This window comes from Daucus carota, chromosome 4 (genome assembly GCF_001625215.2).
Source record: "Daucus carota subsp. sativus chromosome 4, DH1 v3.0, whole genome shotgun sequence".
Taxonomy (NCBI): Eukaryota; Viridiplantae; Streptophyta; class Magnoliopsida; order Apiales; family Apiaceae; genus Daucus; species Daucus carota.
Genome location: NC_030384.2, coordinates 42,901,267 through 42,920,160, shown reverse-complemented (window position 1 = coordinate 42,920,160; position 18,894 = coordinate 42,901,267). Strand labels below are relative to the sequence as shown.

The window sequence follows — 18,894 nt, the reverse complement described above, 5'->3', positions numbered from 1 at the left end:
ATTAAAATTTAAATTTAAATATTTACGGTTGACAATATTATGAATTTGAGACACACTAGTAAAAACGTGTCTAGTGTGACTTTTAGATTCTTTATTTTAATTATCAGTTTAGTAAATGTATCACAATTTTTAGACTCTTTTTTACTCCATCAATATATTTAGATTCTTATTTTCGATAATTTGTTTTTCGAAATCTCTGTATTTCATTTTCTAGTATAACAAACTTCAACTCTTTCGACCATCTCCCCTCATCACCATCATCAACGATCACCACCCATTATCGCGTATCTGATGTCATATGTTGTCAGGCAACGATACAGATTATACATATAATAGTGAAGACCACAAATGTTACCGACTAATAAAAACACACACATATATACATACACAGAATAAATTCATTATAATTTTGCAAGATTCAAAATTATATTAAAAAAAATTAGTTTAATAGTAATTATTTTCTTCCCCTTTATAGTTTTTCTGGAATGTATTATGTTTATCAACACATGTATCAGTATTTTCACAGTTTACGAATTGACGCTTATAAAAAGGAGTATGATGATTTTTTTCAAAACTGGAGAAAAAATGCATATCTGTCAAAAAATTATCAAATTAAATACTCATGATGGCTTTTTCTTTCACAATTATTGTGATAACATATACATGTATTAGGTACGTAGGATAGCTAAAACACGTACGATTCATTTGGCAAAAGAAAAAAAACACGAATATTTATCCGTCATAATTTATTTGTTCATTAAAATAAAAAATCAGCGATTAAAGTTATAAGATTGTTTTTTTTCAAATTTTAGTTGACAAAATTTAATTGACTTTATTCACGTTAATAATAAAAAAAAAATGTTACATCATATAAATTATTTCTCACAAAATGATACTCCATTAAATTTTGATCGGAATCACCCGTATTTATGTAAATAACATCAACTAAAACATCTCATTTAAATTAGAGCTTATTGCAATTCGCACCCCTAGACTTCGGCCCAAAAACAATTTAGTATGCAAACTTTAGATAATTGCACTTCGTCACCTACAGGTATTTTGTGCGCGGCAATTTCCACCCTTTCCGTCAACCTCCATTAATTAATTATGTTTAACGTTAGTTTAGTTAGTTTAAGCCGGGGTAAAATTGAAAAATTCACTCCCTAACGGTCTTCTTTCCCCATTTTACTTTATATAAGCCCTAATCTCATACCCATTAGCCCTAATTTATTTGTTATTGCAGTGAACCAACTTGGAATAGATAGTATAAACTCAACTGGCAAACTTCAAATGAAAACTCAAAACAAAACTCAGCTGGATATCGACACAACTTGGCAAACCGATTCAGCCAGTCTGAACAACCCAGGCATGACTCGACGCGAAAACAAGAAAGAACCCAACAGAAAAACGAACCCAGACTTAGCACGACTGCACAAAACCCCGATTCAGTGACTCATCGCGACCCAGTACAAAACCAGTGATGCAACTCAACTAAAAACTACTACACCTCAACAAGGAGATTCAACAAACAAACATGATCAAAAGGAAGAAATTCAAAAGAAAACCCAGCACGAAAAACAGCGTCGAAAACTCGGCATTAAAACTCTACGACTCATAAGAACACGATGCACCAAAAACAAACCCAGGCAAACAAACTCGGCAAATATTGGAAGTGAATTAGTTTTAAAGATCACATAAGAGGAATATACAGCAGTAATCGCAAAAAGAGGAAATTGCCAGTGGTTTAAGTGGCAAAAGATTGGAGTTTTAAATAATGAATTTGCTTTAGTAGAGATCTCGATCGAGATTTCTTCAGCGCGCAGTTGATGTTTGTCTTGAGTGGGCTTGATTTGGTTTATTTATTAAACTATCTAATTAACCCACTATTAGTGGGTTAATTCTTTAATTTTTATTTAAATGTCTAAACTGTCCTTAATATTTGACGGAACCGTTAAAATTAGATGGAAGGGGTGGAAATTGCCGCGCACAAAATACCTGTGGGTGGCGAAATGCAATTATCTAAAGTTTGCATACTAAAGTGTTTTTGCGCCGAAGTCTAGAGGTGCGAATTGCAATAAGCTCTTTAAATTATCATTTTATTTTATACATAACTATATTATTATATATAAATTATTTAATCAAAATCTGTTATTTATTTTTGTAATTATTATTCGGTAAAAAAACGCAGAGCACTCTTGCTGGAGTGGTTCAGTGCAAGTAACGGAAAAGAAACGTAAAGTAACCGCTCGAGTGGGGAATTTAAAGACCGCACTCCTATCCTTTACCAGCTCTCCTGATTACACTCAACAACTACCACCTCTCTATATACCTATCCCCATCTCGTGGTCATGCAGCAACTCAGATCCAATCCACCTCCCACAATTATCTAATCTTTTTCCGCTCCCGCAGATCGCACCAACAGACTAGATCGCAGAAAAAAAACAAAATGTGTTGTTGCGGCTGCAAGATTTGTACGTTATGCTTGTGCCTAATTGCGGTGGTGATCACCATAGGAGTCTTGTTCGGATTCGGTGTATTCAAGAAAGCGTACCACTCCATCCACAATGATTTGCATTACAGTTATAGCGCCACCGGCCGAAGAGGCGGCCCCGCCTTGTTTGCTCCGTCGCCGTTCTAGGCCGCACGTAGGAAGATTATGAATGTCAAGACATACTGTGTAATGTTTGGTTAGTGAAGTTAAAGATTGTGGTATTCTCTTATATTCGTTATTGTTGCATGTTTGTTGCGTTCGATTTGTTGAGAAATTTATGATTTAGGGGATTTTATCAAGTAATGCTGTGTGGAGAATGTGTATATAATGTGATCGATTCTCTGATCGAAAGCAGCAGGAGGGTTTCAGGGTTGTTTGGTTGATAGTTGAACTGTTTTTTAGGGCTATTACAAGGGGATTTGCAACAGAGTTTAAAGAAAAATATATTGCTTGCTTGTTCTTTTATGTTTGTTTGGTTTTCCTGATGGATAATCTTGTTTCTTGTATTTCTTCTCCCGGTGATCAGATTCTTGTTATTAGAACCATCACCACTTTGCATCGAACGTCTTTTTATTATAAGGCTCTATATTTTCTCAATTAATTCTGAGTGAACACGGGCCATGAAATATCGAGCTCAACAACTCGAACCAAACCAGTTAATTGATAAGATTAAAAGCAGCCTAAACTTGGATCAGAGTCCAACTCTTTTGGCACCTCTGATGCTAATATGGCAGATTATGGAGTACTGAGTTTAGGATCAATGCAAACTAGGTAGTAGTAGTATTTGCCCATTCGCGTGACCTGCTGAAACAGTAACCGGATGGAACAGCAGATATCACCGAGTAATCTGAAGATATTAAAATACTTCAGTCTAAATTTGGACTTTGAAGACTAAAATGGTAAAGTGGTAAGCAAAGAGAATATTCTTAGGAACAAGCATAAGATTCGAGTCGCTCATACATCTGATGCTTCAAATATTTCCCACATACCACCTCCTTAATCCCCTAGTGTCAACTGTCAAGTCTTTTGCCATAAGGTTGTAGCTATGCGCCGTATACTAAACAGGACAGAAAAGAGATGATTACACAGCCCGGTTTCAAGTCCCTGTCAACTGTTTGCAGCATAACTGGCTATACCAATGTAATTTCTCGAAGAAGAGAATCAAGCAGCAGTTAGTTGCTGATTTGCAGCAGGGAATGTTTTAATTAGGTATGTCTTCTCCAACACATGCTATTTTACTTTGGGATCGAAAACCATGAATATTTGTAATTATCTGGAGAAGGTAGATGGAGATGATCAGATGAATGCAATTCTAAGGTGACTGCTAGACTTATTTTGGCTAGTAATCCTGCAAATTTTGTTTGCACAAGTTTGTAATATTACAACTCTCCCCCAACCTTAATTATCTGTTCGAAGGAGAGAATGAATAGAAGTCGAATGGAACAGAATATTATTTTGTTGAGTAGGTAGCAGTTCATACTTCAGCTCATTTAGTTCACAGACCTCATCATAGAAAATATGCAGCATCTGATCTTTCCCTTAATGCATCCTTTCACCTTTGTTCTCATCTACAAGTTTTCATTTTATTTACTCCCTAATCCATTCTCTCCAACCAAATCAGACATATGATGTTAGCAGAGGGTCGATTGAATCTATATCTTTAACATTCCAGTTTGAACTCCAGACCCTTGTATGACCCGAGCTCTAATGACATGTTAAGTGATCAACTCTGCTGAAATCTTAAACTGTTGGCGAAGAGGCTAATGGGATAATACCATTTCAGACACAAGTAAGAACCAAGGTAAACCTTTTGTACATTTCTAAGCTGCTTAATTAGGAGAGATCCAGATGTGAATGTCCAAAAGGTAAACAACCTGGGGGCAGAGGGAGTATTAATATTCACTAAAAATCAATCAGTACAGCAATATACTGTACGTATATGTACATGAAGGTAAGCAGTTTCACTTGAGCAAAAGAATACTAAAATCCCAATCCAACAAATTTTGTACAATACAACTTTTTCTATAGTCTATTTTGCTGGATATACTGTATACAACCCATACTAAACAAATATAATTTCCTTACATTATAACTTCAGAAACCCTTCCAGCCAGCAAGAACTTCATGGAAAATATCAAAAATTAGATCCCTATCTGCTGACTGAAGAAAGGTGTTCAAATCATCTTGAAGATCATATATCTTGCCAAACTTCACAAGATACTGCATGCAGCTGCTCTTCAGTTTAGGCAATTGATACAGAGTACCACACTGGAGTCGCTCGAGCACATTCTTAATATCAATGTCTTCAACTAGACTATCATGACATGCCTCTTTTAGATCAGAGATGTCATACTTATCAGCTGCCCGAAGAAGTTCCAATCGGTGAGTTAGAAATACTTCGTGTTGTATATTCCCGTAAATGTAACTAAGAAAAGCATAACAAATTTCACTTGACATGTCAGAGATGTTTACAGCGGACAGTTCTTTCTCTTTAAGGTCATGAGAAAACATGCTGCTGAATACAGGCGACCTTGCGGCAAGAATTGCACGATGAGCTCCTATGCTTCCATCGGAAGTATTGATTACAATATCCGTGTGTATGCCATCAGATAACATCCGGCCAAGTGCTGTAACAGCTGTTGCATTTGATTCTCTGTTTGTTACTCCTTCAGCCCAGATCGAGCGAGGCTCCTCGCCCTGTGTAAAATTATATACTTATTAGACCATTTGAGACAAATATACAGTGTATTTTAGCTACCAATCTATCTTATGATGATTTTGGCGACACAATAAGTCATGCAAAAATCATTTCAGATCATATTATCACTCATTTATCCCCATATTTATGGATATTACTGCGATACTGCTACCACCTGATCCACTGATTATATATAAACTACTCTCAAATCTTGACGAAATTCCACAATTTGGGAGGGGGGATAAAGAAATACAAACATTAATAAATGCTTACGTTCGGAGATGCCGTCTTCAAATCAAAGAATTCAACATCAATGATGAATTTTCCCATTAACGGAACCTCAAGTGACCAAACAAAATCTTCACTGCTCCTCCATAGCTTATTAGTGATTTCTGCAAGTACAGTGTTGGAGGAATAGAGTGGGACAGAGATACTAAAACAGCATACTGAGCAAAATAAATAAAATTATGATGGGCAAGACTCTTTTTTTTTCTTGAAAGTGAGTAAACCATGGCCCTTGTATGCAGGGTAAAACCTCAGATCAACTCAACTACAAACTATATCCCATAGACTAGTTATTCAGATTTCATTTACTCGTTAAGTCCATAACCTTATAAGAATTAAAAGGTTCTGAAAATATCATCAGTAACAATTCTTCTCGAAAATAACTCTGATTCAAATTAACATTTTTGGTCTAACATTATTTCATATTTTCTTTTCCTTGGCTTTGAAAGCATTCACTATATCTTCAGGTTTTAATACATAATTCTAAAATATCAAATAACATCAAACAATACTGACACAATTGGTACTACTTAATAGTATAACTCAAATGAAAACTACCTAATTTTAATCTAGTTTACCTGGATGAGCCAAAGTTGTGCGATTACCCAGCAAAGAGACGACTCGGATGATAAAAGATGCAATCGGAGGATTTTCTCTTGTTACATTCGATGCTTCTGGGAATAACTTAATAAACAAACTCCGATTCTTTTCCACAGCCAAGTGCCTTCATTTTAACACAAAAAACAACAATCATACCGTCTGATCAAACATAAACTACTGGAATCACATATTAAACCAACACAGAAAATCAATTAAACGACAAAATTCAGTTTCTCTTGATAAAAAAAAACCATAACAATACACACACACACAAAAAAGTTCTTGAGTGACTAAGTTTGTTACCAATTCCACTTTCCGATCTTGAAAGGTTCCGATTTCCGATAAGTACACGAGGCCAAGCTATCGATTCGCCATTGAGCGAGACGAGAGGTGGTTTCAACACGGTAGGCCGAAGAATCATTCATCCTAAAGGCTAATATGGATGTAATTTCATTGATACAATCAAAAAATCCTTCCAGCAACTGATCCCCGTGCTTTCCCAGCTTTACCGATTATACATACAGCTTTTTGTGTGTATTAATCTTGTTTCCAGGACTAACTGATTGATAAAAAATAGAATCTCGAACACCCCTGATATAAGAATCGAGATGATCAATTTTGTGGGTTTGGGAGGACCCAGTTTCTTAAATGATTCGGGTACGTTAGGATTAAGTATTAGTATTTGCTTTACGCCATTGATTGTGAAGTTTGCAAGGGAGGGAGGGGGAGAGAGAGAGAGAGAGAGAGAGAGCTGCTAATGCTGAGACTGTGAAGTGTTAACTTAGAGCATCTCCAACCCCATTATCTATAACCATTAGCTAAAATATAATAAAATAATGGTTTGCTAAATTATACATAACCAAAAAGGTGACTTGCTCCAACCATGTTAGCTATAACCGTTATCTATATTTGAAAAACAATATTTTATTAACTTTTTAAATTTCAAATTTGTAACGGCTATATTCCAACAGCTATCTTTATAACGGCTATATCCTAACGGCTATATTCTAACGGCTATATTATAACGGTCATATTCCAACAGCTCTATTTCTTTTGTTTATAAATAGACCACTTAATTGGGGACTGAAAAACACACAAACACAAATTTATTCTTCATTCTAGATTCAATTCAATGGCCAATTCTATACGAATTATTAATGAGATCATGCAGGCCGAAGAAGAAGAAACTGAAGCAATGATGACGATGATGGGTGCTGTTCATCTTCATCGCCGACGTCAAAGAGAAAATCGAATTTCACGTCATGGTGGATCTATAATGAATCATCGTGTCATTGATCGCAATAGAGAAGATGGTCACAATAGATTGTATCATGATTATTTTTCAGATACTCCTACATATACAGAAACACAATTTCGTCGAAGATTTCGGATGCGCCGACCATTGTTCCTACGAATTGAAGAAGCAATTACAGCTCATGATACTTATTTTATTCAAAGAATCGATGCTGTGGGTGCTCGTGGACTCTCATCTCTTCAAAAAATGACAGCTGCTGTGAGAATGCTTGCATATGGAACAGCCGCTGATGCTGTTGATGATTATGTAAGAATTGGTGAAAGTACAGCAATAGAGAGTCTAAAAAGATTTGTTAAAGCAGTCGTCGAAATATTCGGTCCTGAATATTTGAGACGACCAAATGATGCTGATGTGGCTAGATTATTGGCAGAAAACGAAGAACGCGGCTTTCCTGGAATGTTGGGGAGTATCGACTGCATGCACTGGAAGTGGAAAAATTGTCCCACTGGATGGCAAGGTATGTATACAGGTCATGTTCATGAACCAACTATTATTTTAGAAGCAATAGCTTCAAAAGACCTTTGGATTTGGCATTCTTTTTTTGGATTGCCGGGATCATTAAATGATATTAATGTATTGGATCGATCTCATCTATTTGAAGATTTGGCAGAAGGTCGTGGACCTGAAGTGAGGTATACCATCAACGGGCATGAGTATAATATGGGATATTATCTTGCCGATGGTATATATCCTTCTTGGCCAACATTTGTTAAAACTATCCCAAAACCACAAGGTAACAAAAGAAAATATTTCGCAATTGCACAAGAATCTACTAGAAAGGATGTTGAAAGAGCATTTGGAGTGTTACAAGCTCGATTTGCAATGATTCGCGGGCCATCACGCTTTTGGGATGTAGGCACAATGAAATATATTATGACAGCTTGTATAATTCTGCACAACATGATCGTGGAAGATGAAAGACAACTACCTATTGAAGAAGAGAACTGCGATACAAATGGTGAAATACCATTTGTTACTCCGAGTCGCAGTCGTCCAAATGATGTTAGAGAATTCATACAAGTTCATCAACAAATTCGAGATAAGCAAGTACATTTACAATTGCAAAATGATCTAGTAGAGCATCTTTGGCAGATCCACGGTGGTGACATCAACTAAAGCTGGGAGTTGCGGTGTTTGTTTGCTCTTTGTAATTTGCACTATTTATTTTATTTGTAATTTGCACTATTTATTTTATTTGTAATTTGCACTATTTATTTTATTTGTAATTTGCACTATTTATTTTATTTGTAATTTGCACTATTTATTTTATTTATTGCAATTGGAGGGAAAAAGGGGCGGGAGAGAATTGGCAGTGGAGGGAGATGAGGTGGAATGCTCTTACAGATCTGTACGCGTTTGACATATATAGATAAGCAGATGGGTTATGTAAAAAAATTATTAGTTACAGACTAGGGTTGGAGCTGGTGCTTTTCTATCTCAATAGCTAAATGGACCTGCCACATAGGATATTGCTAACAGATGTGGGCTGATTGGAGTTGCTCTTACACTATACTTTAAGGGGCAATTTGCCTTTGGTCCGATGGTCATGATTGTTTTATGTATGGTCGCAAACTATACGTGTCCCTCGAAAAAGAACAATTTTTCTGATTTTCTCTCAAAAACTTTTGTATTTTATTTATATATTTTTGATTTTTTAGAAAAAATAATTTTATTTAAACAGACTATCACAGTTTTTTTTTTTTTTTTTTTTTTTGAAAATGAGAATAAATCTCAACGAGAATCGGCAATTCACCGTGATAATTCTTTCATTCAAGAAAGCTTATTATCTAACCGTCGGACATGCAAGATGACCGGGGAAATTTAGACAATAAAACTTTAATGTCCGAAAGGAAAACCGGCCTTCTTCCAAGAATCCTGAAAATAAAATAAGAGAAACGAAAGAATATAAGTCGATATATTTAACAGATTATATCAAAATATTCCCACAATCATGAAAACTCATGATTGAGACAATTAAGCTCTTAATTAAGGCATAATAATAAAATATTAATATCCTTAATTAAGACACAATTAACGCCCTCAAATAAGGCCCAATTAACGCCCTCAATAAATAGGCACAATTTACGCCCTCAATAATTGAGGCACAATTTACGCCCTCAATAAAGAGGCATAATTAACGAGGCACAATTACCGCCTTCAATTAAGGCACAATTAGCGCACTTTCCTTTCTGAAACCGGATCCCGTCCTGAAACCGCCGTCACCGCCACCATCCGCCACCACCGCTATGCTATCGATCAAGTTGTCTCGTCGTATGCGAAGCGAACAACGAAGCGTATCACATGTAACACGAAAAATCGCCAAAAACACCAAAAACCAAACAAAACACATGGATTAAACAAACAAATACACACAAACAAACAAACAAGATTAAAATCAACACCTTTCGCAATTTCACTCAAAATCATGAGAAAAAGAAAGAATATTGTAAATAATTGTAACAGAAGGGCATACCATATCATATTGTTCACGTAAGAAATATCAAAAATCAAGAAGAGACATACCCATGAACTGATCAGAAGAAGCATTGATTTTGATGAGTTTTTCCTAAAGTGAGTGTTAAAATGACGCGAGTATCAAAGAATATATTTTTTAAAAATCACTGTTAAAAATGACGTGAGTGTCTATATTGCCTCAAAGCTAAGAAAAGCATAATAATTGCTCATCTTGGTGATATGGAAATTGCTATAGCTTTGAGGACCATTGTTTTTCCAACAGGAAGCCGATGTGACACAATGTACTTGTACAGGGATGCTGAGCAGCGCCAGGAATGGGTTGCGTACCTTCAAGCTGGAGCTGGGATCGTGGCAGACAGCACTCCAGAGGACGAACACCAAGAATGTGAAAACAAAGCTGCTGGTCTTGCTCGTGCTATCGACTTGGCTGAGTCAGCTTTCTTGAGTTAGCCAGAACACAAAAGTTTTTAATAGATCCCATACCGCGGGATCAAGCGGCAGACTGATCTCTTTGCTTATTTTCTGCAGCATTATGTGTGTGATAGGCGTGAATGGAGAAAATGAGCCAGTCACTTAATTATAGCATATGAAAATATATCAATTGTTTAGAATCTTCAAGATATATAATAATCATCATCTTCTCTAAATTATTTCTTTGTTGGCTAAAATATCTGTTTTGCAACTGTGGAAAAACAGATCTGAATTGATCACACCCTTCTATGATAACTTGAGACAAATCGAAAACAAGTAATTAACAGACTATCACAGTTTATAAATAACAAATATCCTTTTTCATTTCCCTATATTTAGTGTTGAGATGTTGTCGGAGAGAAATTTTTTAAACGTGCTTAGTGATTAATAAAGAGGGTCTTTAATTTATAAGATTATACATTAACTAGGTAATAAAAATCGAATCAACAACGTTTGATTGACAGAATTAACGTACTGGACCCAGGATTTTAGTTTGTTTTTTTTAAAATTAATTTAGAGTCTTATTTTTTATGTAGCTAGGGATCTTAGTGTCGCAGTAAGTGTAGAACGGTTTTCAACGTGAGAACATTGAGAACACTACTCCTTTTGTTTCGATTTATATGTATTTTTTATTTTTCGAGTAGTCAAATTGACTAATTTTTGACCAAATATTAAAAAAATATTTATTTGTTGTTTTAGATAATAGAAAGTTACATATTACAATAAACTAGGTTTATTTTTTGATAATATTCTTTTAAAAAAAATTCGAGTATATAATACATATAAATTTCAATCAAGGTATAATTAATTTAACTACTCAAAAGTATGTTGACACGGAGAGAGTATTATTCTACTCATAAAGAAAAATATTCACACCCGAATCCCTGCCTACGTAGTTATTCAATAATTCCCAACTTATTATATATTTCATGTTCATTCTTTTAACATTCCAGATTTTCTTAATTTTTCTAAAAAGTTCTAGAGAAATTGTAACATGCTGCGTGTCAGTTATCGTGCTTTGAAGCAAAGTATATTATCTGTGTCTATAAAATACTAAAAAATAAATGAAATTCGTTTGTCGACCATGTTTTGATAGTCTTTCTTTTTCTGGCTAATTTTGGTAATTAACCTATTTTTTGTGGATATTTATACTCTAAACTAGATATTATTTATGAAGTTGTTCACTAAAGTACAGAAGTTGTGGGGTTAGGTTATGGTTGGTAAGGTTGATTATATGAATGCAACGTCAGGACTCCAATCGGAGACAAGTCATTCAATTGTAGCTAAAGACCACTGTTGAACAATCTTGCTGAGCTAAGGTTTTGGTGTGTTCTTTTTGACAAGAATTGCTAATTAAAAAACCAAACTCAATTTTGTTTCGTTTAGCCGAACGCGATAAGCCGATAACAAGAGGTCGAAGATCCGAGCCTTGAAAAATACTCTGATTTTTTGTAGTTTACCTTACTGTCTGAATTATTTGCCGTGCACCGTGATCTGATATTTCAACTCTATTTTGTACTGTACTAATTAAAATCAAGAATGTTTGTTGTGTTAAGGTACTTTCATGTTTCATCCTCAGCATTCTGCAGTGACTGTGAATTATTCTCCTCTAGAGGGGGAGAGAACTTGAAGCATACAAAATCTTCACGCTAGCTGATAATAAAATATTGCAGAAATTTAGTTAAATATTGCAACTTGGTAAAAGGAAAATAATTGGTATCTCAAAAGCCAATGAAAGCAAGATGCAGAAGGGGCCATTGATTGGAATGGCTGGAAATGTGGAATCCTGAGGGCAATAAACAAGTAAAATACAATCATTCAAGTTGACAAGAAAAGTATCTATTTTGTTGTGGGACATGAACATGTAATTTTTCACCAGAATCTCTCAAGCATTCTATTGGTACAAGCAATCTTCTCTAAAAGCTCTCATCAGATTCATTTTAGTATCTTCAGATGTTCAAACACACTACAGTATTATTACCTACTAAATCTAACAAGTAACAACTATATACTGTAATATATAATAAAATAAATAATATATTATTCAACTAACGGCCCAGCTGACATGATTGTATTTGCTGGTTTGCTAAATGATATATCCCAGTACTGCAAGTGTAAAGAGTTGTTAAGGCACGCAGATTACAGATTTGTGTGTGAATCCTGTTTTGTCTGATTCTTTATTTTGCATAGATTCTGTTTCAGATACTCAATACACAGACGATTATGGATACTGTGACAAAATATTAAGCAACATAACACAAAAATTATCTAATTCTATTTCTTTTTTGTTTTACCCAGAACTGATCAATTCAAAATGGAACCGAACCGATATTCCCTCTGTCCTTTTTTACATGCCTTTTAAAATTATTTAAAAATACTTGTTCCATTTTTTAAACACTTTTCAAAATATCCTAAAATATGACTTTCAATATTTAACTAATAAACATAAACACATAAAGTAATTTAAATTAATACATTTATTAGAACATAGTCAAATATTCAACTAATAATTTTTAAAATATGTAATGTTTTTAAAAGAATCATGTAGAGGAGATGCGGGGAGTATAATTCATTCCTCAGCATAATTTCAATGACCATGACTATACAAACACTGAATTCCCTTAAATGGTGAAGTGTCATGGATATACAAAATCCGTGCAAAACACAATAACTTAACTCATAATACGACACTGTTCGATATGGACATCATGCTGACTCGCATGCAGATGTTACCTACAATACCTACATGTATAACTTCAAATATTTACACTACAAGAAAATCCGATATTCCCAACGGAATTTCCCGTTGGTAAACATGAAATCCCATTGCTAAAACCAAATGCCAACCGAATTACCAACGGAAAAAACTGTTACTAAAAACCTCGTTGGTAAAATTTTTCCAACGGAATATGTATTCCGATGGTAATATTACAACGGATTAACAACAGATTGGGAGGCTGTTGACTTTCGGAGAAATCCAATCTACCAACGGATATTCCGTTGGTAACTTGCCAACGGACATTAAACCGTTGGTAATGTGCCAACAAAAATTGCCAACCAACATTCCGTTGGCAAAAAACTTTAGCAACAAAATGACATTCCATTGGTAAAGCACTTTACCAACAGAATGCCTACAGATTTTGCTTCCTAATAAAGGTTAAATTTTAATTATTTATAATTCCATTCTGTTGGTAAACGGTTGGTAAAGATATAAATATAATTTTTTTTTATTTTTATGGATACATTTAAATCTTTTTGACATCCTTATATTATACAATTAATAAAATAAATTGCTTCATTAAATAAAAGAAAAAGTCATAAATTAAAAGCAAAAGCAATATCCAAACATCCGAGGTTATAATTCATAGGTCACACATACTTCATACATAACATATAAAAAAGCTAGCTTGTCTCGTACACAATATCTAATTTGCAAGTCAGCTCTTCATTTCTTCCATCTACTTTCTCATCTCTTCAAATTCTTGACTTCTCATTTGAATTCTGATCACCTTCCCTTGTGTGCGGCTTCGTCATTCGAATTCTTCTCCGCTAGTTCTTTAAACACCCTGACCTAAGAAGGAGGCTAAGTGCAGTACACAGATGACTTATTAGGATCAACTGGCAAATAAGTTATCATAAACAATAATCTTGCACAAGGCCAGCAAAAGCAAATGACCAGTGATCTCAAATCGTCTAATCAGAGTACAACAAGCTCTTATAAGTATTTTAGATATCAAAGGACAATTATTATAACATTCTTGAGCAAAAGACATGAAATAGGAACAATAATCAAAGGACAATCCCTGACCATTCTAATGCATATCAAAACCCCTGATCCAAGCAAAACAAGTAATGATGAACTAGTTAAACTTTTATGAAACAAAACTGTAGAGACACGTCTAAATGGACTTAGAACAGAACTTAACTGGTGCATAACAAACCATATTGAGATACTCCAGCAAGCAGAAACCATAATTAAGAAGATAAAAAATAGGAAGATACATTGTGTTGTAAAGTCAAAAGGGTCCAAACCGAAAAATCGACAGAGATGGTTCTGAGGGTAGGAGGGGGGAGACTGGAATTAATTAGTTATATATATATGAATAAAGGCAATAAAACTAAGACAAAAGTACAATACAAGAGCAAGGCATAATTACCCATTTCAAGGCCTTTACAGTCTACACGAATCAGCTCTTCCACAAGAAAAGCATCACAGACCGTAGCTACAAGACTGTAATAGTAGCCATTCCTTGCTACATCTCAACAAAAAGTATATGAGTCTCTGCTAGAATTAATAACAATATGAACAACACAGAGTCTATGTACCAAGTCTTGTCAAGGTGGGAACAGCTAATCCTCGTCTTCTTATTTCTTTCGTCTCCTCGATGCTCAATTGTTTAATAGTTGTTTTTATGAGCCTTGGATATACAGGTTTTGAGGCTTCCATGGCATTAATGGAATTACTAGCCTCTTTCTGGGGTGATAATTCCTTCCTCTGTATTATCAGTAGACCACCGTGTTTATGGATAATCTTACTAAAAGTTTTATCTTGGAAGATGGACATTACTATCAATAAATATTAATTAGATGACATCATACCAAGAATTTAGCAGTTTGCGTGAAAAAGTGGCTAACTATGTTGTGGTTCAACAACTTGAGCAAGTGAAGGAGATCTTCGACGTCTTTTGACACATTTGGTCATCGAAATATGATCACTTTCCACATTGCACAAGCTCCTGATTCCAGTGCCTCCTGCTTCAGGTTTTATTAAGTTCATCACCATTGGTCAGATATTGAACTACATCATCAAACATAGTAGAAAGATTAATGAGTTGGCAGTAGCAAATTATCAGGAAGATCAAGAAATAAACACAAGTACACAACCTGGTTATAAAAAACACTAGCTAAATAAGATGAACATGTGTAAATTAAAAGATGGATAACAATCTCACAATAGCAATTAGACTGAACAAAACTAGCATAGCATTCGAAACAAAGATGGATCCTTGCACCTAACACTGAACAAATCCCAGATCTGAATATTGCATTCTTCTCAATTAGGAACAATACATGTAAACCAAAAGCAAAACTAAAATTCAGGTAACAATACCTAATTGAAACCCCAATTAGGAACAAGGAGAGCTTTGCAAGCAGAATACCAAAAGCAAAATGGCCAACCAGAGAGAGCTTTGTTGCCGTTTGAGAAAGAGAGTTTTTGACAAATAAAACCCTAACTCGCGCTTTGTGCTGCATTTTTTCACAATGCCGCTCTTTTTTTCCCTCAAGCCGCTCTTTTTTTGATTTGGCGGTGCCTGAAATTTTTAATATATAAATAATTTATAATCAAAAAATAATTACATAAGACTATCTCGAAAGGAGATATCTATAATTATTAATAATTACTATTATCAAGTTTTAATGGCTATATTCTCAAATAATAATTTATCATAAAAAACTTATAAACAATATTTTCCAGATTTACAAGGACTTATAAACTTATAATTTATCATAAAAAATCTATATTGTAGCGCAAACAATAAAAAAATTTACTAATTTAATAAAAAAATTTTAAAGAAATTTATTTAAATATAAATATAAAATTAAAAGTAATATATACATATTATATAATTATTAAATTGTAGAATGCAAGCAAAGAAGACGAGAGGGATAGAAGACGTGGCATAAAAAACGATTTCTTATTCAACAAATATAACATCTCAGAATTCGATAGGTAAAATTATACCTAACAAGAGAGTATCATTGGTGTTGGATAATAGGAGAAGAATATCTATAGTTTTTATTTTTTGTTGCGAGCTAGGGAGATTTACCTAACAGATGCAAATGGTTGGAGTTGTTTTAAACGAATTTAAAATATATCAGTATTTAGATATATAAAATTTAAAATAAATATGTACCTAATTATAAGAATCATTATTGAAATCAGAGTGAACATCACTTCTTGATGATCATATTTCTACCGAATCTTGAATCAAACTCTATTTCTTCTTCTCGCAACCATTCACAGTCATCTAAATTTATTATTTCTTCGTCATCATTTAGACGTGTATGAATATCTTCTGTAGTAATCATGTTTAAGTGTATAGGTATCTCATCTTGACACGATTCAACAAGTGGGCGAGTTTTAATTATGATGATAGAAGTTTAGAAACTGAAGAGAGAAAGAAAAAATTGAATGCTCTAACAATGTCTATTATGTGATAAAGTCAATTGTAATGTTGCTGCTTTGTGTGATGTTGGTGCAATTTGAATCGCTCGGAAGATCGTTGATTTCGTTTTCAGCTTTAAGAATTTTTGAATTCTATGTCAAACGATCAGAATACAAATTATCAAATTGTTTTTAGTATGTTATTTATTTTCCAACATGTATGGTCAGTTGGGGTTTGTCCAACTGTATTATGTTCTGGTTAATGAAAATTATTTTTATTTTGTGCCAAAAAAAAACTTCTAATATGTTTATAATACTGACGGATTGCCAACGGAATCAGATGACTCATCTACTTTACCAACAGATTTCCAACGGTTGCTCTATTTTAGCAACGGCTTCCCAACGGAACAAATATTGACTCTGGACAAATTAGCAACTGAATTACCAACGGAACGAAGCATCAAGTTACCGACAGAAATTCCGTTGTTAATCCATAACAAGTCTGTTAGTATTCAGATGCTAGATTTTTCCGTTGGTAAACCGTAACAAGTTAACAACAGAAATTACCAACGGAAATGATGACTACAAAGCATCAAGTTACCAACGGAAATTCCGTCGCTAATCCATAACAAGTTTGTTAATATTCGGATGCTAAATTTTCCGTTGGTAATCCGTAACAAGTTAACAACGGACATTACCAACGGAAATGGTGACTACAAAGCACCAAGTTACCAACGAAAATTCCGTTGCTAATCTGTAACAAGTCTGTTGGTATTCGGATGCTAAATTATCCGTTGGTAATCCGTTGAGAATTCTGTCACAACGCCTCCATTTCCCAACGGAATATTTCGTTGGTAAATATTGGTTGGTGAACCGTTGGTAATCTGTTGCTGACTGTTTGACCTCATCCTGTACAAAAAGTGGTCAGCATTCCGTTGGGAAATTGTAACGGAATTAGTTCCGTTGGGAAATTTTGTTGGTAATTCCGGGAATTCTTGTAGTGTTAATTTTTGATTTCTTCTAATTAGTGACGACCTCTCGAATAAGCAATTAACAATGAATATCTGGCTTATAAGATGATTAAGACAACTCCGCCTCTTACATCAAAATAATGTAATATAGAAACTATATCATTATAGTGTAATTTACGGGAAGTAATCCACAACTTTGATTCAAATTTATGCATTTTATTAAATTAGAGTTTGTGTTTAATTTAATTATGTGAAATTGTGCACTTAATGGAGACAAAATGATAATACCTTATTCTATAATATTATTCATGAATCATGAATCGTCATCTCTGATCATAAACTTTAGTCATAAATCGATCAATCCGCTTAACCGAACCATCAAAAACCGCACCGCTTGATTCGGATTAATTAGTTTGAAGGTCACGGGTTGGTTTGAAATTTTTAAAAACCGGACCGCGATGACCCTTAAATAACATAACACAAATGTGATTCATAGCGATGAAGTTCGATGTAATTTGCTGAACCAAATAAAGAAACATATGTAACATTTGCAGGATTGTTGGAATGTAAATAAGCGGTCGCCATTAACAAACTAATAAATGAAGCCTTGTTTATTTTTTTAAAATTTATCAATAAACATTTATTAAATTAGTAAAATTAAATAAACTACACAATCAGCACGAATAAATTGGTGGCTCATCCATTATCCATCTCATGTTACTCTGAAGCATGTTACGAATTTCGTTATCAAATCTTACTAAAAATATTATTTTTATAACTCAATATAAGCACATATTAAAATATTATCAAACATTTATCTAATTTCTACGACAACACTTTTTTCTGAAATTTAACCATACATCACGTGGTAATAATAAAATGAGTAGCAGTATAATAATACGCTGTTTTTTCATCACATTTATAAAGACTAAAAATCAAATAAAAATTGGTGATTCTTAAATAGTTTTTGTCAGATGGGAGTTGGATTTTGCTGAAAGTCTATGAGCAAATAACTAAACATCAGTACGAATAAATTGGTGGCTCATTGATTATCCATCTTAGGTCAAGCAAGCAATCATACTTGCCTATATTTACCCATTTCTAACTTTACCTTCTTCCTCTTTTTTTTTTGAAAGAACCTTTTTGTTGTTTTACTTTCAATAAAGAGAAAAGAATTATTTGAACAGTAAGATATAGATTTGATTCTATCATATTGTTATTCAAAATAAGCATAAATTATAGTGTAAATCTTTTTTACTATAACGTATTCATTCCAAAACGAACATGAAATCAATATAAAATAAATAATGTTATTCTCCTCTATGAAGAAATAAAAAATATTTAAAATGAAAATTATTAAAAATAATGTTTATAATTTTTGTTAATTATTCAATTCCAATTATTTGAACCAATCTAATCAAC

General features: G+C 33.9%; 2 protein-coding genes and 2 long non-coding RNA genes across 6 annotated transcripts; 2 read left to right on the top strand and 2 right to left on the bottom strand.

Moving 5' to 3' along the window:
• Window positions 1-4,357: 4,357 nt before the first annotated feature.
• LOC108215710 (BTB/POZ domain-containing protein At1g55760) lies at window positions 4,358-6,889 on the bottom strand. The gene is made up of 4 exons (XM_017388261.2): window positions 6,378-6,889; window positions 6,053-6,198; window positions 5,463-5,581; window positions 4,358-5,188 (listed from the first exon to the last, which is right to left on the bottom strand). The coding sequence occupies exons 1-4, from the start codon at window positions 6,497-6,499 to the stop codon at window positions 4,586-4,588; spliced, it is 990 nt and encodes a 329-aa protein (XP_017243750.1). The 5' UTR covers window positions 6,500-6,889; the 3' UTR covers window positions 4,358-4,585.
• LOC135152104 (uncharacterized) lies at window positions 4,733-5,360 on the top strand. The gene is made up of 2 exons (XR_010291303.1): window positions 4,733-4,873; window positions 4,954-5,360. It is a non-coding gene; the product is annotated as an uncharacterized LOC135152104 (long non-coding RNA).
• A 317-nt stretch (window positions 6,890-7,206) lies between the features above and the next one.
• On the top strand, window positions 7,207-8,505 carry LOC108217420 (uncharacterized). The gene has a single exon (XM_017390252.1). The coding sequence runs from the start codon at window positions 7,207-7,209 to the stop codon at window positions 8,503-8,505; it is 1,299 nt and encodes a 432-aa protein (XP_017245741.1).
• A 5,133-nt stretch (window positions 8,506-13,638) lies between these two features.
• On the bottom strand, window positions 13,639-15,609 carry LOC108216293 (uncharacterized). 3 transcript variants are annotated; one of them, XR_010290886.1, is made up of 5 exons: window positions 15,446-15,609; window positions 14,935-15,133; window positions 14,662-14,830; window positions 14,493-14,588; window positions 13,639-13,918 (listed from the first exon to the last, which is right to left on the bottom strand). It is a non-coding gene; the product is annotated as an uncharacterized LOC108216293 (long non-coding RNA). The 3 variants fall into 3 exon arrangements; XR_001806066.2 differs by having other exon boundaries at window positions 13,639-14,588; window positions 15,446-15,608; XR_001806065.2 differs by having other exon boundaries at window positions 13,639-14,830; window positions 15,446-15,607.
• Between the last annotated feature and the right edge of the window lie 3,285 nt (window positions 15,610-18,894).